A 16,145-nucleotide genomic window follows, 5' to 3' on the forward strand; every position below is an offset into this window, starting at 1 on the left:
TATATATTTTTTAAATTACTCCGAAAAACTGAAAAAAAATTACTCCGAAAAACAGAAAAAAAATTACTCCGAAAAACAGGAAAAATAATTAGACAGAAAAACAGGGCAAAAAAATTTTACTCAGAAAAACAGACAAAAGATTATTCAAAAAATCAAACCGAAAATTAATTAGTGAGAAAAACTGGATTTTTTTTTTTTTCAAGTGAATGCAATACGCTTCCGTATGATATAAACCTTAAAAAGTGAAAAAAAACCAAAACAAAAAAAAAAAACAGCGAGAACACTTCCGTGTATGAGAACCGTTCCTCTCCACTTTCAACCTCCACCCTGCAGATGTCGCTGTAACAAACGAGATACACAGTCCTCTCGGGACGCGCCTCCTTCTTCAGCGCACGCTCCTCAGCTGCTGCTCCGTGCTGGCTTCTCATTGGCTGCTCTCGCGGCTGCTTCCTGCTTCATCTGGTCCTTTGATTTTTTCGAAGCCCCGGAGGAGGAGGAGTGTCGTCAGGTCACAGTACTGTCAGCAGCACACAATCACTTTTATAGTGCCGGTGTCTGTCTGCGGTTCGCGTTAGTCTCACACTGTAAAAAAAACATACCGCCCGTGTTAGAAATGGCCCAGAGTACCGACACCGTTAACGTTGGCGCCGGCGCCGGCGATAACGTTGAGCTGAAGAACCAGGGCGAGCGAAAGGTGGCTCTTATCACCGGTATTACTGGACAGGTAACTTTCCATCCTCCTCATCTAACTCGCATTCATTGTATGAACAACCTGTTCACACGCACTTTGGTAACGATCCATTGCTGTTGAAGCTGCTGTTGTTCGGAAGCATCCGAATTATTGTTTTGTTTTTGTTGTCCCGGTGTTCTTACAGGGGAAGTGATATATGTGTGTGTGTGTCGTTAGATAACGCCTGTAGCAGGTGCAACACTGATATTGATACGGAAATAGTTCTCTGTGCATTGTGTTTTCTCATTCAGAATCAGATGAGGTTTACCTAAAGAAAAAACCCCGACAATGTCGTTAATAGACCATTTATTATACTCAAAAAGCTGCACTACTTCACAAAGAGCATATTTAGTTGTTTATCCAGACCGCATTGGACCAAATCTGCATAAAGAAAGGTCACTTGTTAAATCATTAAATGTATAAAATGAAGGTGTCTTTTCTGTTGTTAGCTGTAAAGGGGACGTCACCTAAAAACGACAGAAGACGTTTTCACCTCTCTAAAAGGCTTCTTCAGTTCTTATTAACTGGAAAAACCAGGTCCTCTGAGGCTTAAAGCTGTTCAGAGAGTTGTTAAGTTGAACAATGCAGATCACTGACTAGTTTTAGGTTTATTGAGTCAAAGAGGGTCCAATTAACGCTGTTGTTTAGTGTATATCTGCGTCATTACCTTGTTTACGAAGCCCTGAAGTTTCGAAACGAACAGTTCAGCCACTGCTGAGAACGCTGTGTTTTATTGTAATCTCGGGCTCAGCGAGAGCTCTGAAAAAAACCCGGTCCGGTTACGTAAAAACATAATTTCTCCTGAACAGCAGATCGTCCTGCTCCGGGCACTAGTCCGGGTACTAGGGCTGGGGGGATATGGCCAAATCAAATCAATATCACGATACATTGAGCAGCTCGCGTCGATAACGATAAACGAACGATGAAGTTGGAAGACGCCAAATGACATAATTTGCATAATTGACCATGTATGTGTGTGTGTGTGTGTGTGTGTGTTTTATGTCTGATATGTATCAAATGCAGTGATTTATTTTGTGTGAGACTGAGTGAAAGAAACATTTACAGCGCTCTGACTCACTGCCAGAGCCTCAGCTTTTTATTCGCAGCACTGCAGGTGATACACAGCCTCTGTTATAACTGTCACTCTCACAATAAGAGGAATAACTGAAAATATGCAGGGTGACGTAGACATTCACCTGCAGCTAACATAAACACACAGAACACATTACTTCCTGCTTCACCTACGCAGCTCTCTGACGTCACACCCTACACGCAGTACGCAAACGTCTCGTACCTCCTACAGCACACACACATACACAGCTCCTCACACACACACACCAGGTTTAGCCTGTAACATAGATTAGTTTGTCTGCCAGGGTGGTTCAGTCTGTGGAATAAGATGTGTAATAATAATTCATTGAAAAATTATATTTTGGCTTAAACAATTATTCGGTCTTGAAATTGCAGTAAGCTGTGTTACGATTTAGATAACTTTCAATTAATTGTTCAGCCCTACACTACAGTATATGCCAAAATATGCAAAAACAAGTTACACAAAGCAAAACAGATCCACTTTCTATGTTGATAAGAGTATTAAAATGAGGAAAAATAAGGATAGAAAAAGAAATCGGGGGACATTTAGAACATATATAAATGTGCGATTAATCGCGAGTCAACTATAACTTTAATGCGATTAATCACGATTAAATATTTTAATCGTTTGACAGCGCTCATTTTTGGTATGAAGTATGAAAGCCAATTTTTCAACATACAAACCGTTAGATGAACTAAAAGCATTGGAAAAAAAAACTTAAAAATATGAAAACAAAAACAACCCAAATATAAAATAAAATTCAATAATTAATTAATCAAAAGAGTTGGCAGTTTCTAACTGCATTTCTGGAAGTGCATTATTATTTTTATAATAAGTAACTGGTTTCGCTAACTGCTTAGTTCTTAAGGTTTATTCAAGCCAAATACTAATAAATGCAAGCAAGGTTTCCCCCAGAAAACCTGCTTAGCCTGACGGTGGGGCCTCTCAGGCCAAAAGTTAAAAGTTGACAGGAAATTAGAAATGATGACTATTATGTGTTATTGTAAGACATTTATTAAAAATACTTAAACACCAACTATAGAGTCTTACAAAATACACACTGTTGAAATTAAAATGAATAATATCAGTTGTTCCTAATCTTAATCAAGTAATCAGCAAGTGAATCTTAAAACAAGCCATGCGATGCTAGTCACATTTAAAAGAAAATAAATCAACATAAATAGAAAAGTGGTAGTGCCCCCTCATCTGGTGCAGACAGGCGACCGTTTTTTTTTTCTGCGCTTAAGAGCTTATCTCTTTAGTTAACCGCTCAAATGGAGAGAATTTTCTCTGGTGAGATGTGAATGTCGCTGGGAGTTCATAATCTGCGCCGTACGCAGCCAAGTTTCGCTTTTGCGCAAAGAAACTTTCCGGCGTTTAACCTTTTCTTCCCTGACCCTTCTTTTCCCTGCTCCAAAATGACACACCCAAACTAAATAGAGTTAGAGTCTCTGCAGTTACAAGCTCCATGTGGATTATCTTGGTAATCAAATAAAGATAACACTTTATAGTGAGATTCCACCAGAGGTGTAAGTTTTTACTGTAGATGCCACTGTGCACATGGAACACAGCATAACTGAAGGATTTATTTCCTGTCGCCTTGCATTTTAAAACAAATATCACCTTTTAAATATGCAGTAGGAGCTTAAAAACACATGGAGGTCATGTAATAACATGTGGACATGAGCTGTGTAAAGCGTGATGCTGCTGAAGTGAAGCGCAGTGGGTTTGGCGCCATCTGTGCCATTTGAGGTTTCTTAGGTACCAAAGTATTAAAACCCATATAATTGGATTTACATGTCACTATTGGACAACTTGCTCCTTGTGCGGAGCGTAATAACAACTCTGTGACTCTGCAACATTTTCAGTTACACATCGCCATAGCTAAAATTGTCCCTAAATTGTCTGGTTGCACCCGTAAAAAGGTTCATTCGGGGGGCCACTGTGCTCCTAGTGAAAAGTTAGTCTGGAGCCCTGGGTTTTTAAAACTGAACTTCTCAACTATGCTGACTGATTGACTCTGTCATAAGTCACTGCCTCAGTTATGTCTTTGTCACGTTTAGATTTGTTATCATGTGGCACTGTTGCAGAGTACCTCAACACAGAGGCAATTCTAGAGTCTGTTGGGGTCCTAAGCAAAAATTCCCAGGGGGCTATTCTGACCAGTGCTCATCACCATTATGTTATAAATAATCTGATACTAACAAAAAAGGTATGAAGTCAAAACATTTTTTTTATTCCAAATGAATGAAATAACATTAATCATGAAAACAAGTTAAAAGTTAATAAAAATATTGTGGAAAAGTTCATTTATTTCAGTAATTAAATTAAAATTAACTGTTATATAAATTCAATACACACAGACTGAAGTAGTTTAAAGGTATACTTCACTGATTTGAATGTGGCTTTGTATTGCTAGAATTGCAGTAGTATTTTTTAGAAAATGTGCTTCCCTCCCTCAGTTTTTCACTGAGTTGTAAAAAAATCTGTTTTCCATTTTCAAAATTTGCCCTACTGTGATGCAAAACGCGCCATTTGACTCACAGTAGGGCACATTTGGATAAGGGAAAACAGATTTTTTTACAAGTCAGGGAAAAACTGAGGGAGGGAAGCACATTTTCTAAAAAAATACTACTGCTATTCTAGCAATACAAAGCCACATTCAAATCGGTGAAGTATCCCTTTAAGTCTTAGGTTCTTTTAATTGTGATGATTTTAGCAAGAAAGCAAAATTCAGTATCTAAAAAAATTCGAATACACCATTAAAAAAACAACAACAACCACCGTTGGTCTTCTGGAAAATGTGTTCAGTTATATCTACTCGATACTTGGTTGGAGCTCCATTTGCTTTAATTACTGCCTCAGTTCAGCGTTGCATGGAGGTGATCAGTCTGTGGCACTGCTGAGGTGATATGGAAGCCCAGATTTGTTTGACAGTGGCCTTCAGCTCATCTGCATTTTTTGGTCTCTTGTTTTTCATTTTCCTCTTGACAATACCCCATAGATTCTCTATGGGGTTCAGGTCTGGTGAGTTTGCTGGCCAGTCAAGCACATCAACACCATGGTCATTTAACCAACTTTTAGTGCACTAAAATGTCTTGGTAAACAGATGCAGTGACTTTGGTTTTCAAAGAACACAGTGGACCAACACACAGACACAACAGCCTCTCAAGGCTGTGGTTCTCTCGGTTGGTTGGGCATCTTTTTTACACACTTTTTCCTTCCACTCAGCTTTCTGTTAACATGCACTCTGTGAACAGCTTCTTTGGAGATTGATTTTTGTGGCTTACCCTCCTTAATGGTGTCAATGATTGTCTTCTGGACGACTGTCAGATCAGCAGTCTTCTCCATGATTGTGCAGCCTTATGAATCAAACTGAAAGACCATTATGAAGGCTCAGGAAAACTTTGCAGGTATTTTTTAGTTGATTAGCTGATTGGCATGTGACATTATAAAGTTGCAATAGTGAACTTTTTCACCATATTCTAATTTTTTGAGATATTGAATTTTAGGTTCTTGCTAAATGTGAGCCACAATCGTCACAATTGAAAGAACCAAATACTTAAACTACTTCAGTATGTGTATATTGAATGTATATAATACACAAGTTTCACCATTTGAGTTGAATTACTGAAATAAATGAACGTTTCCACTACATTCTAATTTATTGAGATGCACCTGTAAATAGCTGTTAAAGGGGCTTCAATGCAGATATTATAATACTATAATACTCAGTCCAGTCTGAAATCAGGTATGTCTACACAAACAATAAGAATAATCAGAAAAAATCAGGGGTTGGACCTGTTAATAACATTAATGATATGATAATGACCAATAAAATGTCACAGGGTGCCATCTCCACATATAGCAGCAAATGAAGTTGATAGTAGTGCCTTACAGCGTGCATAATCCAGGGGGTGTGCACGATGAAGATGGTACAATAAGTTTGTTGATAATAAGTAGTAGGTTCTTGGTGGATACGGTCGTCTGGCGTAATTCGTACGTGACATTGGTCCAGGAGTGGATTGGCCACGGAAAGCAGTTTTAAGATAATTTGAGGCGAGAACTTGGCGATTTAGAGTCTAAACATGTGCTGTGTGTATTAAGATATGACGTATTATAGTTTGGCAGCTCACGAGGTGGCGTAACGTTACTATGCTTCTCACTGTGGTGGCGGCTAATATGCTGCTGCATGTTGCTCATGTTGCCGCTAATAATATTAGCAGTTTGTTATTAGCAGTCAATATTAGCATTATGTTAGCAGTCTCTTGCAATATTTACATGCTGTTTTGGTTTTGTCTGTCCATTTCTCACCGGGTTGTATTTGTGTACGTAGGGAATCCAAAATGCCGCCACACGGGTGATTTTAAACAGCTCGGTGCATCCTCTATCTCAAAGTTGTTGCCTACCGTCACCATGTCTTCCCTCGTTCTGTGCCCCGTACCTACGTAGTGACGCGAGTCACCAACCAGTGACTTTTTTCAAGATAACGTAACCTATTTCTAAAAAAAAAAAGAAAGAAGAAAAAGAACACATCCCACTTCTCTCGCATTCGCGATTAATTTTTTCTGTCAACCGGTGCAAATCGTCACGCATTTGTACCGATTTTTAATCGTGTCACGATGCATTGTTACATCCCTAATCGCCAAACATATCATTATTGTATTATCACCCAGCCCTACTTTATACTCATAAACGTATCATATATTCCCTGGGGCATATTTGACCATTGCGTTCTCTGTCAAGAAGGTTGTGTTTTGCCTGCGTGTGTCTGTTTGTGAGGAGCATAACTGAGAAAGTGAAGGACAGATTTTACACAGTTAGGTCCATAAATATTTGGACATCGACACAGTTCTCTTTATTTTGGCTCTATGCACCACTACAATGGATTTGAAATGAAACGAACAAGATGTGCTCTAATGGTACACTTTCAGCTTTAATTTGAGGGTATTTACATCCAAATCAAGTGAACGGTGTAGGAATTACAACACTTTCTATATGTGCCTCCCACTTTTTAGGTGTCGATGTCCAAATATTTATGGACCTAACTGTATATGGCCCAAGAAAAAAGTAATTAGAAGTGGAGATCAGGATCCAGATCCGGTTGCAGGACATGGATCTGTTTGCCTTAAGTTAGGGGAGTGTATACTTATGGTGAACTAAGCGGATGTTTGCACTTTCCGACTGCTCTCACTGTTTCAGACGATTGTTGCAGTGTTTGTACAGAATGATTGCTTTAAACCAGTTTAAACAGTGCCTGACGTGGTCATTTTACAGTCACACATTGTCTTACGTTTTTTTATGGCAGTTGAGACTAGGGCTCAACGATATTGAATAAATATTTAATTGCGATCGTGTTGACAGAAATTGCGATTGCGATATGATTAGTGACATGAGAGGGAATGATACTTTTTACATAATTATGCATAACATTTAAAATGATTGCTGTGTCTAAATACACGGTAACTGTGATTGATTACATGTCTAACTTTAAACGCAGACATGCTGTTGTATACCCACAGAAAGGTCAGAAACTGGACTATAAGCTTATGAAAAACATTATGTTCACCAAACTCAGTTAAAACACCAATCAAACAAGCAGGAGCAGAAAACTAGGGAGGATGGAAAGTGCTGAAATTTAATAAATAAATACACCAATGAATAATTACTTAAGTGTGTCATTAATTAAGTAAATGTGTCATTCATTAATAAACATACCAATTCAGTTTATGTAAAAAAACATATATAATTATTTTACTATTTAATTAATTATTTCATGGTCCTGTGTTGCACAGCATCATGAATTTATTTTATCTGTCAAACTCGTCCGTCAGTCAGTGGGCGGGGCTAACGCGGATCTAGTCTGGTCCATTAGTGGTAGCATGTCCGGAAAAAGCCATGTATCCCACAATGCATTTCGCCAGAACATAGCAGGAGAGAAAACAAATATTCACCCGAAAAACCGGTTACACCGGTTACGTCATATTTTAATACACAAACCACATTTTTAAATTCTAAATGACAACATTTCTTGCATCAAAATATCTTAAAACTGCATTCCGGGACACAGAAAGATATTACTTATTAGATACTTATTTTACAGTTATTATGAATTATAAATGATTTCCTAGGGTCATACCATTTGACATGCAACTCTAAGCACACCTGACTATACCCTAAAAATGTCACATAATCAAGATTTCAGAGAGAGCTACTTACCTCTTCATGCAGCTAGAGCTGCAACTAACGATTATTTTCGTAATCGATTAATCGGTCGATTATTTTCTCGATTAATCGATGAATCGGTTGGTCCAGAAAATGTCAGAAAATGTAAAAAAAAAAGCGTTGTTTGTGAAACCTGGAAATGACGACGTTCTCGAAAGTCTTGTTTTAAAACTAAAACAATCAGAAATCTTATTTTAATCATGAAAAAAGCTTCAAACCGATTATCGATTATCAAAAAAGTTGCCGATTAATTTAGTAATCGATTAATAATCGATTCATCGATCAATCGTTTCAGCACTACATGCAGCAGTTAGGCTCATCAGGGGTCCTTCTTTGTGATATCATTTCCTGCCACATGGTCTTCTTACACAAATGAACAAAAAAGGTCCTTGAATGTCGGTTACACCGCCTTGACAATTTAGGAAGTTGAATTGACAGACAAAATTCCCCAAATTCGTTATAATATTCAGAACAATGGTGTTCCATATATTCTATTCATTGTTAAATAACACAAATGTAGGAATATGCCAAACTAGATGATAATGTGTTTTATTGAGATTTTCACCTTTTGAACAAGTTTAAGTATTTGGTACCAAGTTTTTATGGTTACACCACGTTGACATTATCCTATTATTATTCTTTCAAAATTGATCAAATCCATAAATTTCAGACTAGGTCTTCAAAAAGAGAATGTATTCAAGTAATTTGTGAGTTTATTTTCAAATTTAAACATTTTTAAATTCAACTAAACTAGTGCTGTCAAACGGTTAAAATATTTAATCGCAATTAATCGCATTAATGTCATAGTTAACTCGCGATTAATCACAATTAATCGCACATTTTTTATCTATTCTAAACATGCCTTGATTCTGCATTTTGATCTTGCTTTGTAAATGTTATTTGCATATTTTGGTATATACTGAAGTGTAGGGCTTTAACAATTTACCGAAATGTATCTAAATTGCAATCCAGCTTACTGCAATTTCAAGACCCAATATTTATAATATAATATGTGTTCAAGCCTAAATCTAATTTTAGATGAATTATTATTACACATCTTATTCTACAGACTGAACCACACTGGCAGACAAACTAATCTATGTTACAGAGATACAAGACATTTGCGTGTGACGTCAGAGAGGTACGTAGGTGAAGCAGGAAGTAATGTGTTCCGTGTGTTTACATTAGCGAGCTGCAGGTGAATATCTCTGTCACTCTGCATATTTTCAGTTATTCCTCTCACTGTGAGAGCCGCACAATAATAACACAGTCCTTAACATTAGGTTAAGCAGCAGTGGTAGGATTTAAAAATGCACTGATGTTGAGACATGGTCACCTGAATTTTCAGGTCCATAAACTTTATTAAATGATAGTGCAGGTGTTGTGAAGAGTGGAGAAAGAGGATGAGTGCAAATAACCATGGGGCAGAATTTTATTTGGCTTGCTGCATATTGCCTTGGCCCATGGGGCACCAGCTCTACCACCTGAGATATTTGACGCCCTCTAGTCCTTGAACTTATCACCTTGCTGCTTGCACATGAGGGAGATAACTTGTTTTTGCACATTTATTGTTGGATTAATCATCAAATGTCTATTCATCTGTCCATCTTCTACTGCCCTATCATCCGCATGAGGGTCATGGGGGCCGCTGTGCCAATCTCTGCTTCGTCAAATGTAGAGCTGAAACGATTAATCGATGAATCGATTATTAATCGATTACTAAATTAATCGCCAACTATTTTGATAATCGATTAATCGGTTTGAAGCTTTTTTCATGATTAAAACAAGATTTCTGATTGTTTCAGCTTCTTAAATGTGAATATTTTCTTGGTTTCTTTGCTCCACATAAAGAAATCATTAAAACTGAATCATTTTGGTTTGTGGACAAAACAAGACATTCAAGAACATCGTCATTTCCAGCTTTGACAAACACTGATCAATGTTTTTTTAACATTTTCTGACATTTTCTGGACCAACCGATTCATCGATTAATCGAGAAAATAATCGACAGATTAATCGATTACGAAAATAATCGTTAGTTGCAGCTCTAGTCAAATGTCATTCTCAATAAATTTAAATAATTTGACCAAGTGATATGCAACCATGTGACATTTGCATCCATGGCTGTGACCCAAACCAATGATATACACTTTCGGGTGCTTGTGAGAAAATGAGCAGTATGGGAAAAGTTGTCAGTTGACTTGTGACCACTCCTTGACCATTGACTGTCCTGAAGAGTCCTGAAAAGACCAACTGATGGAGGTCTTGGAAAGTTATTTTCAGAGTCTCACATTCCTTTGTCAAAAGCTCCTTCTCACCCCTTTATCAGAAAAAAACAACATCTGGATAGACTATCGCAGAAGCCACTAACCAGGGCCAGCAAGGGTCACTGTGATGCCATAAATTGCCTGGCTAACTACTGTTCATAAATTTCATTGAGAAGTTTGAAGTATTGGGGTGAGAGTGTGTGAGTAATGGGAGACCACCTGACTGCCAAGACACAGCCGCAGAGCCAGGCGGGGGCTCTGGCCGATGCTGTTGTTTTACGAGCTGGGGTTATGAAAGGGACAGGTTCAACCTCAGTGTTTGACAGTGCACACTTTACGTTGGCTTAGAGGTTTGTACTTTTTTCTCTTTAGCTCTTGTGGTTGGGAAAACACCACTGCACTGGGATGTGATTCCTTAAGCCATTTGATGGTCATCTAATAAGATTCTTTTCTTCATCTGTATGTCGGTCTTTGGTACATTTGCCCAGTTTCACTGACTCCGATCTAGCAGCACAGTATAGGTCTGAACATGAGCCAAAAATGATAAAACAAAGAAGGCCTGCACACGTCTCCTGAGTTGCTCATAATGGCTGCTAATAGCTCCTTTTTAGGATCAGTTTGACTAATTTGGCCTCTGACTTAAGTCTGGCAACCACTAGAAAATCAGGAAGAGCTGTAAGGTTCTCTAGACATCACTCAGTTGATGTCTAGAAAGAGTGTATATTGATGTATAAATGTAGATGGGAAAATTGATGCGAGAGCATGTGCCGGCATGATACAAGTCTATGGAGAGAATTTTGTTCCTTTATTAATTATTCAATCAAATAGAAGATGCAATAGAATAGATATGAAACCAAAAATAGAGTAAGTGGCAATCAAATTTTTTTTTTTTGAGATCAAAACAGAACAGGTTGCAATTGAATAAAAATATGAGAGAACATAAATCTTCAACTTCAATCAAAACTATTGATTGTAAGTAAAAACAACCATGTTGTTTATAAATCAGTCTTCTTTGTTTTCAAGTTAAAAACCTTCTAAAGTTTTTGAAAAAACTTTATTTATTTATTATTTTAATTTCAGGAGTGTGTCTTTTAGTAACTCTCTGTAGTTGGTGTTTAAATATTGTTAATAAATGTCTTACAATAAGGCATCATAGTCATAATTTCAAATTTCCTGTCAACTTTAAAACATTTTTTTTTTTTTACAAAAACACCATGTGCCGCCGGTGGGCTGCCCAAGAGGCCCTACCACCAGGGTTAGCAGGTTTTCTGGGGGAAACCCTGAATTTGAGTTCCAATAATTAGTGCTAAAGGTATTGAAATCAATAAAATGACAAGGGTGCCTAAATGTATGCTAATTTTGTTTAAATAATTTTTGCACACATTCCACTTCTCAAAGATCACTGTGTTTGTCTCCTGTATGATATATTTAACTGAAATTTCCTATGCAAACAACCAATGATTTATAAAGGAAAATCGTGAAAATTTACAGGGGTGCCCAAACGTGTGTGTGCGTGTGTGTGTGCAGAGCTTTACCAGCAGGGGGAACTAAAGCCACAGTTTGTCCACCACTATGATGTGTTGATAGTTATAGATTATTGTGTGTATGCTTAAATGAAAAGATCCACACTTCTGTTTCATAAATTAGATTTTTTTTTTGTCTTTGGTGATGGTCACTATAATCTAGATGGGTCGTTCTATTGAGTTTTTTTTTAGTGTTAAATATTTTTCACTTATTTTCTACTTGGTTGTTCTCTATTTCATTTTAATTTCATAATACTGAATACTGACAACTGTACCTGTCTAAAGTGAGGTATTTACCTGCTGTTGCTCCAGCACACAACCCCTGGCTGCTTCAACATGCAAGTATTGAACAAGTTCATATATATATCACTTTTGTGTCAGTGGACCAGCCTTATTGCGGCTCATATTAGTGAAGATATAATAATGAGTCTTTGGGGAGTTTGTGGTATGGTATTGACTTAGCAGGACATGTAGGTCTGCGTGCATGCTTGCATGTGTCTGTTCTCTATACCAAGCGCCCAACTCCCCATAACAGGAAATGGTGAGGTGAGGCCAGGGTTTATGGGCTAACACAGTCTCAAAGGAGCCTCTTGTTTTGAAACAGAGCTGTTTCTCTTCAGGCTAGTTTTCCATATTGGTCTGGCATGGAACACTTTGACCCTGGCACAGGGGCAGGAAAACATGACACCAGCTGGGGCTTTTAGCGCCGTGGGGATGAGCAAGGGGGCACTCGATGCCACCCCAACCCCCCCACTCCTCTCATGTTTAAGTAGAACAGGTTGCAGTGCAAGTTGACCAAAACCATATTTGACCCGCAAATGCAGAAAAGTGTACAGTTAGATCCATATATATTTGGACAAAGACGCAGTCCTTTTGCCTCTGTACACCACCACAATGAATCTGAAATTAAACAATCAATATATGTGATCAATTGTGGACTCTCAGCTTTAATGTGAGGGATTCATCAAAATAATTGCATTAACTGTTGAGGAATCATAAGCACTTTTATGCTTTATTGGCCATTTTCCGGGAGTCAGAAATAATGGGACAAACTCAAACCATGATACTTGCAGCCCATTTGGCTCTTGCAAATATTACTAATTAATTCTAAATCTACTTGGTTGAAAATCCTTTGATGCCAATGACTGCCTGAGGTCTGGAACCCATGGACACCACCAAAAGTTGAGTTTCCTCCCTGGAGATGCTTTTGCCAGGCCTTCACTGCAGCAACTATTTCTACCTACAGTTTCATCTCCAGTAACTGAAAAGTATGAAATCAGGTGACTGACTTGGTCACTGATTCTATTTCATTACCTTCAAAAGCTCTTGTGTTGATTTTGAAAAATGTTTGCACTGGCAACCATACAAGCCCATGCCATAACACTGCCTCGGCTGATTTGGAATGCCTTGGATCATGAGCTGTTCCTTTTGCTTTTCCACACTTTTCTCTTCCCATCATTCTGGTACTGGCGTTTCATGATTTCCAGAACTCTGCAGGGTCTTTTAAAATATATATTTTAGAGTACATGCTAATCTAGTCATCCTGTTCTTGAGTGTTCTCACTGGTTGTAAACCCACTGTATTTATATTCATAAAGGTGACTCTTGATTGACACACCTACCTCCTCTAGTGTGTTCTTGGCTTGGCTGGACGTTGTATCTAAGGTTTTTTTCACCTTCAGAGGAATTCTGTGATCATCCACTTAACTTGTTTTCTGTGGTCTCCAAGGTCTTTACCCCTCCAGTACCCTCACAAGGTGCTGGAGGGTTGCACTCGATGCCTCTCTAATAAGGCCTGTTCCATCTCTATTTTTATATTGTTGGAGTCAGAATTTTGTTCTCTTTGCTGCAACTTATTTCAGACAGAGTCATAGATGGGGCTGGACTTCCCCATGGCTGGTAACTGTCAGCGGTTATGTTCATATTTTTTACAGATACAGTGTAATGCCAAAGTTTGGGCACCCCTGTAAATTTTCATGATTTTCCTTTCTAAATCATTGGTTGTTTGGATAAGAAATTTCAGTTAAATATATCATATAGGAGACAAACACAGTGATATTTGAGAAGTGAAATAAAGTTTATATGATTTACAGAAAGTCTGCTAGAATTATTTAAACAAAATTAGGCATGGGCATAAATTTAGGCACCCTTTTCATTTTATTGATTTCAATACCTTTAGCACTTATTATTGGAACTCAAAATTGGTTTGGTAACCTCAGTGACCCTTGACCTCCATACACAGGTGATTCCCATCATGAGAAATGGTATTTAAGGAGGCCAATTGTAAGTATAAGTCGATACTCCAGCCAAGTATCAAAGGGTTAGTTCAATGGTCTTAACATTTTGTCTCTCCTTTTTTGTCATTCAATTCAATTCAATTTTACTTTATCTCAAGGCACTGTACATGGACAACGTAATGGAGAGCAGAGAAACCCAACAGTTCACCCAATGAGCAATCACTAGGCATCTGTGGCAAGCAAAAAAAACTCCCTTTTAACAGAATAAGAAATCTCTTGACAGAACCAGACTCAAAGATGTGCAGCCATCTGCCTCGATCGGTTGGGATGAAAGGAACAATGGGGGACAGAGGAGAGGTGATGGGGCGGAGGGAAGGGACAAGAGGGAGGTGAGGTAGAGACGGCAGAAAGAGACCGGGAGCAGATATACAAAAGTTGGACCAAGTTATACGTTTATACAGGACAGTTCTGAGTCAGTGATGTGATACAATGTCATTTATATAAGCAGCAGAGATTGTTGTAATCATTGCATGTTCCAACCCTTTACATATGGCCATGAAGTGTTGGTAGCTCCCTAAATCCAACTTTACTGTTACCCCCATAAGTGGAGAAGAAGCATGTGGCTGGTTTTTACGTGTGCGAGTGTGTCTGTGTGTGCGTGCGTCTGTGTGTGTCTGTGCGTGCTTGCGTGCGTGCGTGCATAAGCAAGGGGAATTGCCAAGACTGGTTTGGAATTTTCCAGAGTGTTACAGAATGTGTGGTTGGAAAATATGAGCGAGGAAATATGATGAAGAGTAACATGGGTGAAAGGAACAAGACCTTATTGACAGGTCTCTCTCTCAAGCACACGCACACACACACACACACACACACACACACACACACACACACACACACACACACACACACACACACACACACACACACACACACACACTTAAAGCTCACATAGAGTGGTCCTGTTGCACATATAGTTATTTATGGAGGTCTACTTACATTTGACCATTAAACTTGTTTTTATGGTCAAAAACCTCCTAGTCGCTGAAAACGAGCCGATAGAAATCCTTCTTTTCTGACGCTGTGCTGAGCCGAGATATTTCAGACATAAATCCCACACCCAGAAGACAGAGTGTGTTATGATTGGCCAGCCAGCGTAGAGCCTTCCCAACTGTCTTGTGATTGGCCAGTACCCGGAAGTGACATATTCAGCACACCAGCTCTCAGAAGCGCAGCTCCCCCCTCTGGCACGGTGGATGCACTGCTACTCATTATCAAAACATTGTTTTAACAGTGTTTAAAAATAGCTTCTTCGCGACTCCCCGCCACAGTCCCTTTTTATGACTTTGACTCGGAATCAGACCCAGAGTCAGAAGACACTGTCGCTCGTGAAACACCTCCACAACGGACGTTATTCTTCTTCTGCGGTTCAATGTATGCAACCGTATGTGCCCCGACTAGTGCCCGGAGCAGGACGATCTGCTGTTCAGGAGAACTGCTGTTTACGTAACCGGACCGGGTTTTTTCAGAGATCTCGCTGAACCCGAGATTACAATAAAACACAGCGTTCTCAGCAGTGGCTGAACTGTTTGTTTTGAACCTTCAGGGCTTCATAAACAAGGTAATGACGCAGATGCACACTAAAAAAACAGCGTTAATTGGAACTTCCGGTCTAGGTCCGCTTTCACAATTTACTTATGTATGTATGTATTTCTGCATAGAGTCTGCATGTTCTCCCTGTGTGTGCTTGGATTTTCTCTTCTTATCACTATGTGCACATGCTAATCGCAATGATAAATGCATACATTAAGTGATGTTGTCTCCTCTCATTTCAGGATGGCTCCTACCTTGCGGAGTTCCTGATAGCAAAAGGCTATATGGTAAGAGAGACACCCACAACCTTACACACACACACAAACACAAACACAAACACACACACACACACACACACACACACACACACACACACACACACACACACACACACACACACACACACACACACACACACACACACACACACACACACACACATTCTTGTACTTGCTGCATACTGAGGACCAGCATTTCCACT

At 38.8% G+C, this 16,145-nt stretch overlaps 1 protein-coding gene across 1 annotated transcript in view; it reads left to right on the top strand.

Annotated features, from left to right (window-relative positions):
- Nucleotides 1-613: 613 nt before the first annotated feature.
- The window catches only part of gmds (GDP-mannose 4,6-dehydratase), a gene marked incomplete at its 5' end in the record, with an annotated part of 150,298 nt that continues 134,766 nt past the window's right edge, over nucleotides 614-16,145 (top strand). The window contains 2 exons of the mRNA XM_083887734.1: nucleotides 614-724; nucleotides 15,907-15,951. Of these exons, the coding sequence (XP_083743860.1) occupies nucleotides 614-724; nucleotides 15,907-15,951 (156 nt within the window). The remainder of the gene's footprint in view (nucleotides 725-15,906; nucleotides 15,952-16,145) is intronic.

This window comes from Microchirus variegatus (assembly GCF_963457635.1).
Source record: "Microchirus variegatus genome assembly, chromosome: 4".
In the NCBI taxonomy this organism is placed as follows: domain Eukaryota; kingdom Metazoa; phylum Chordata; class Actinopteri; order Pleuronectiformes; family Soleidae; genus Microchirus; species Microchirus variegatus.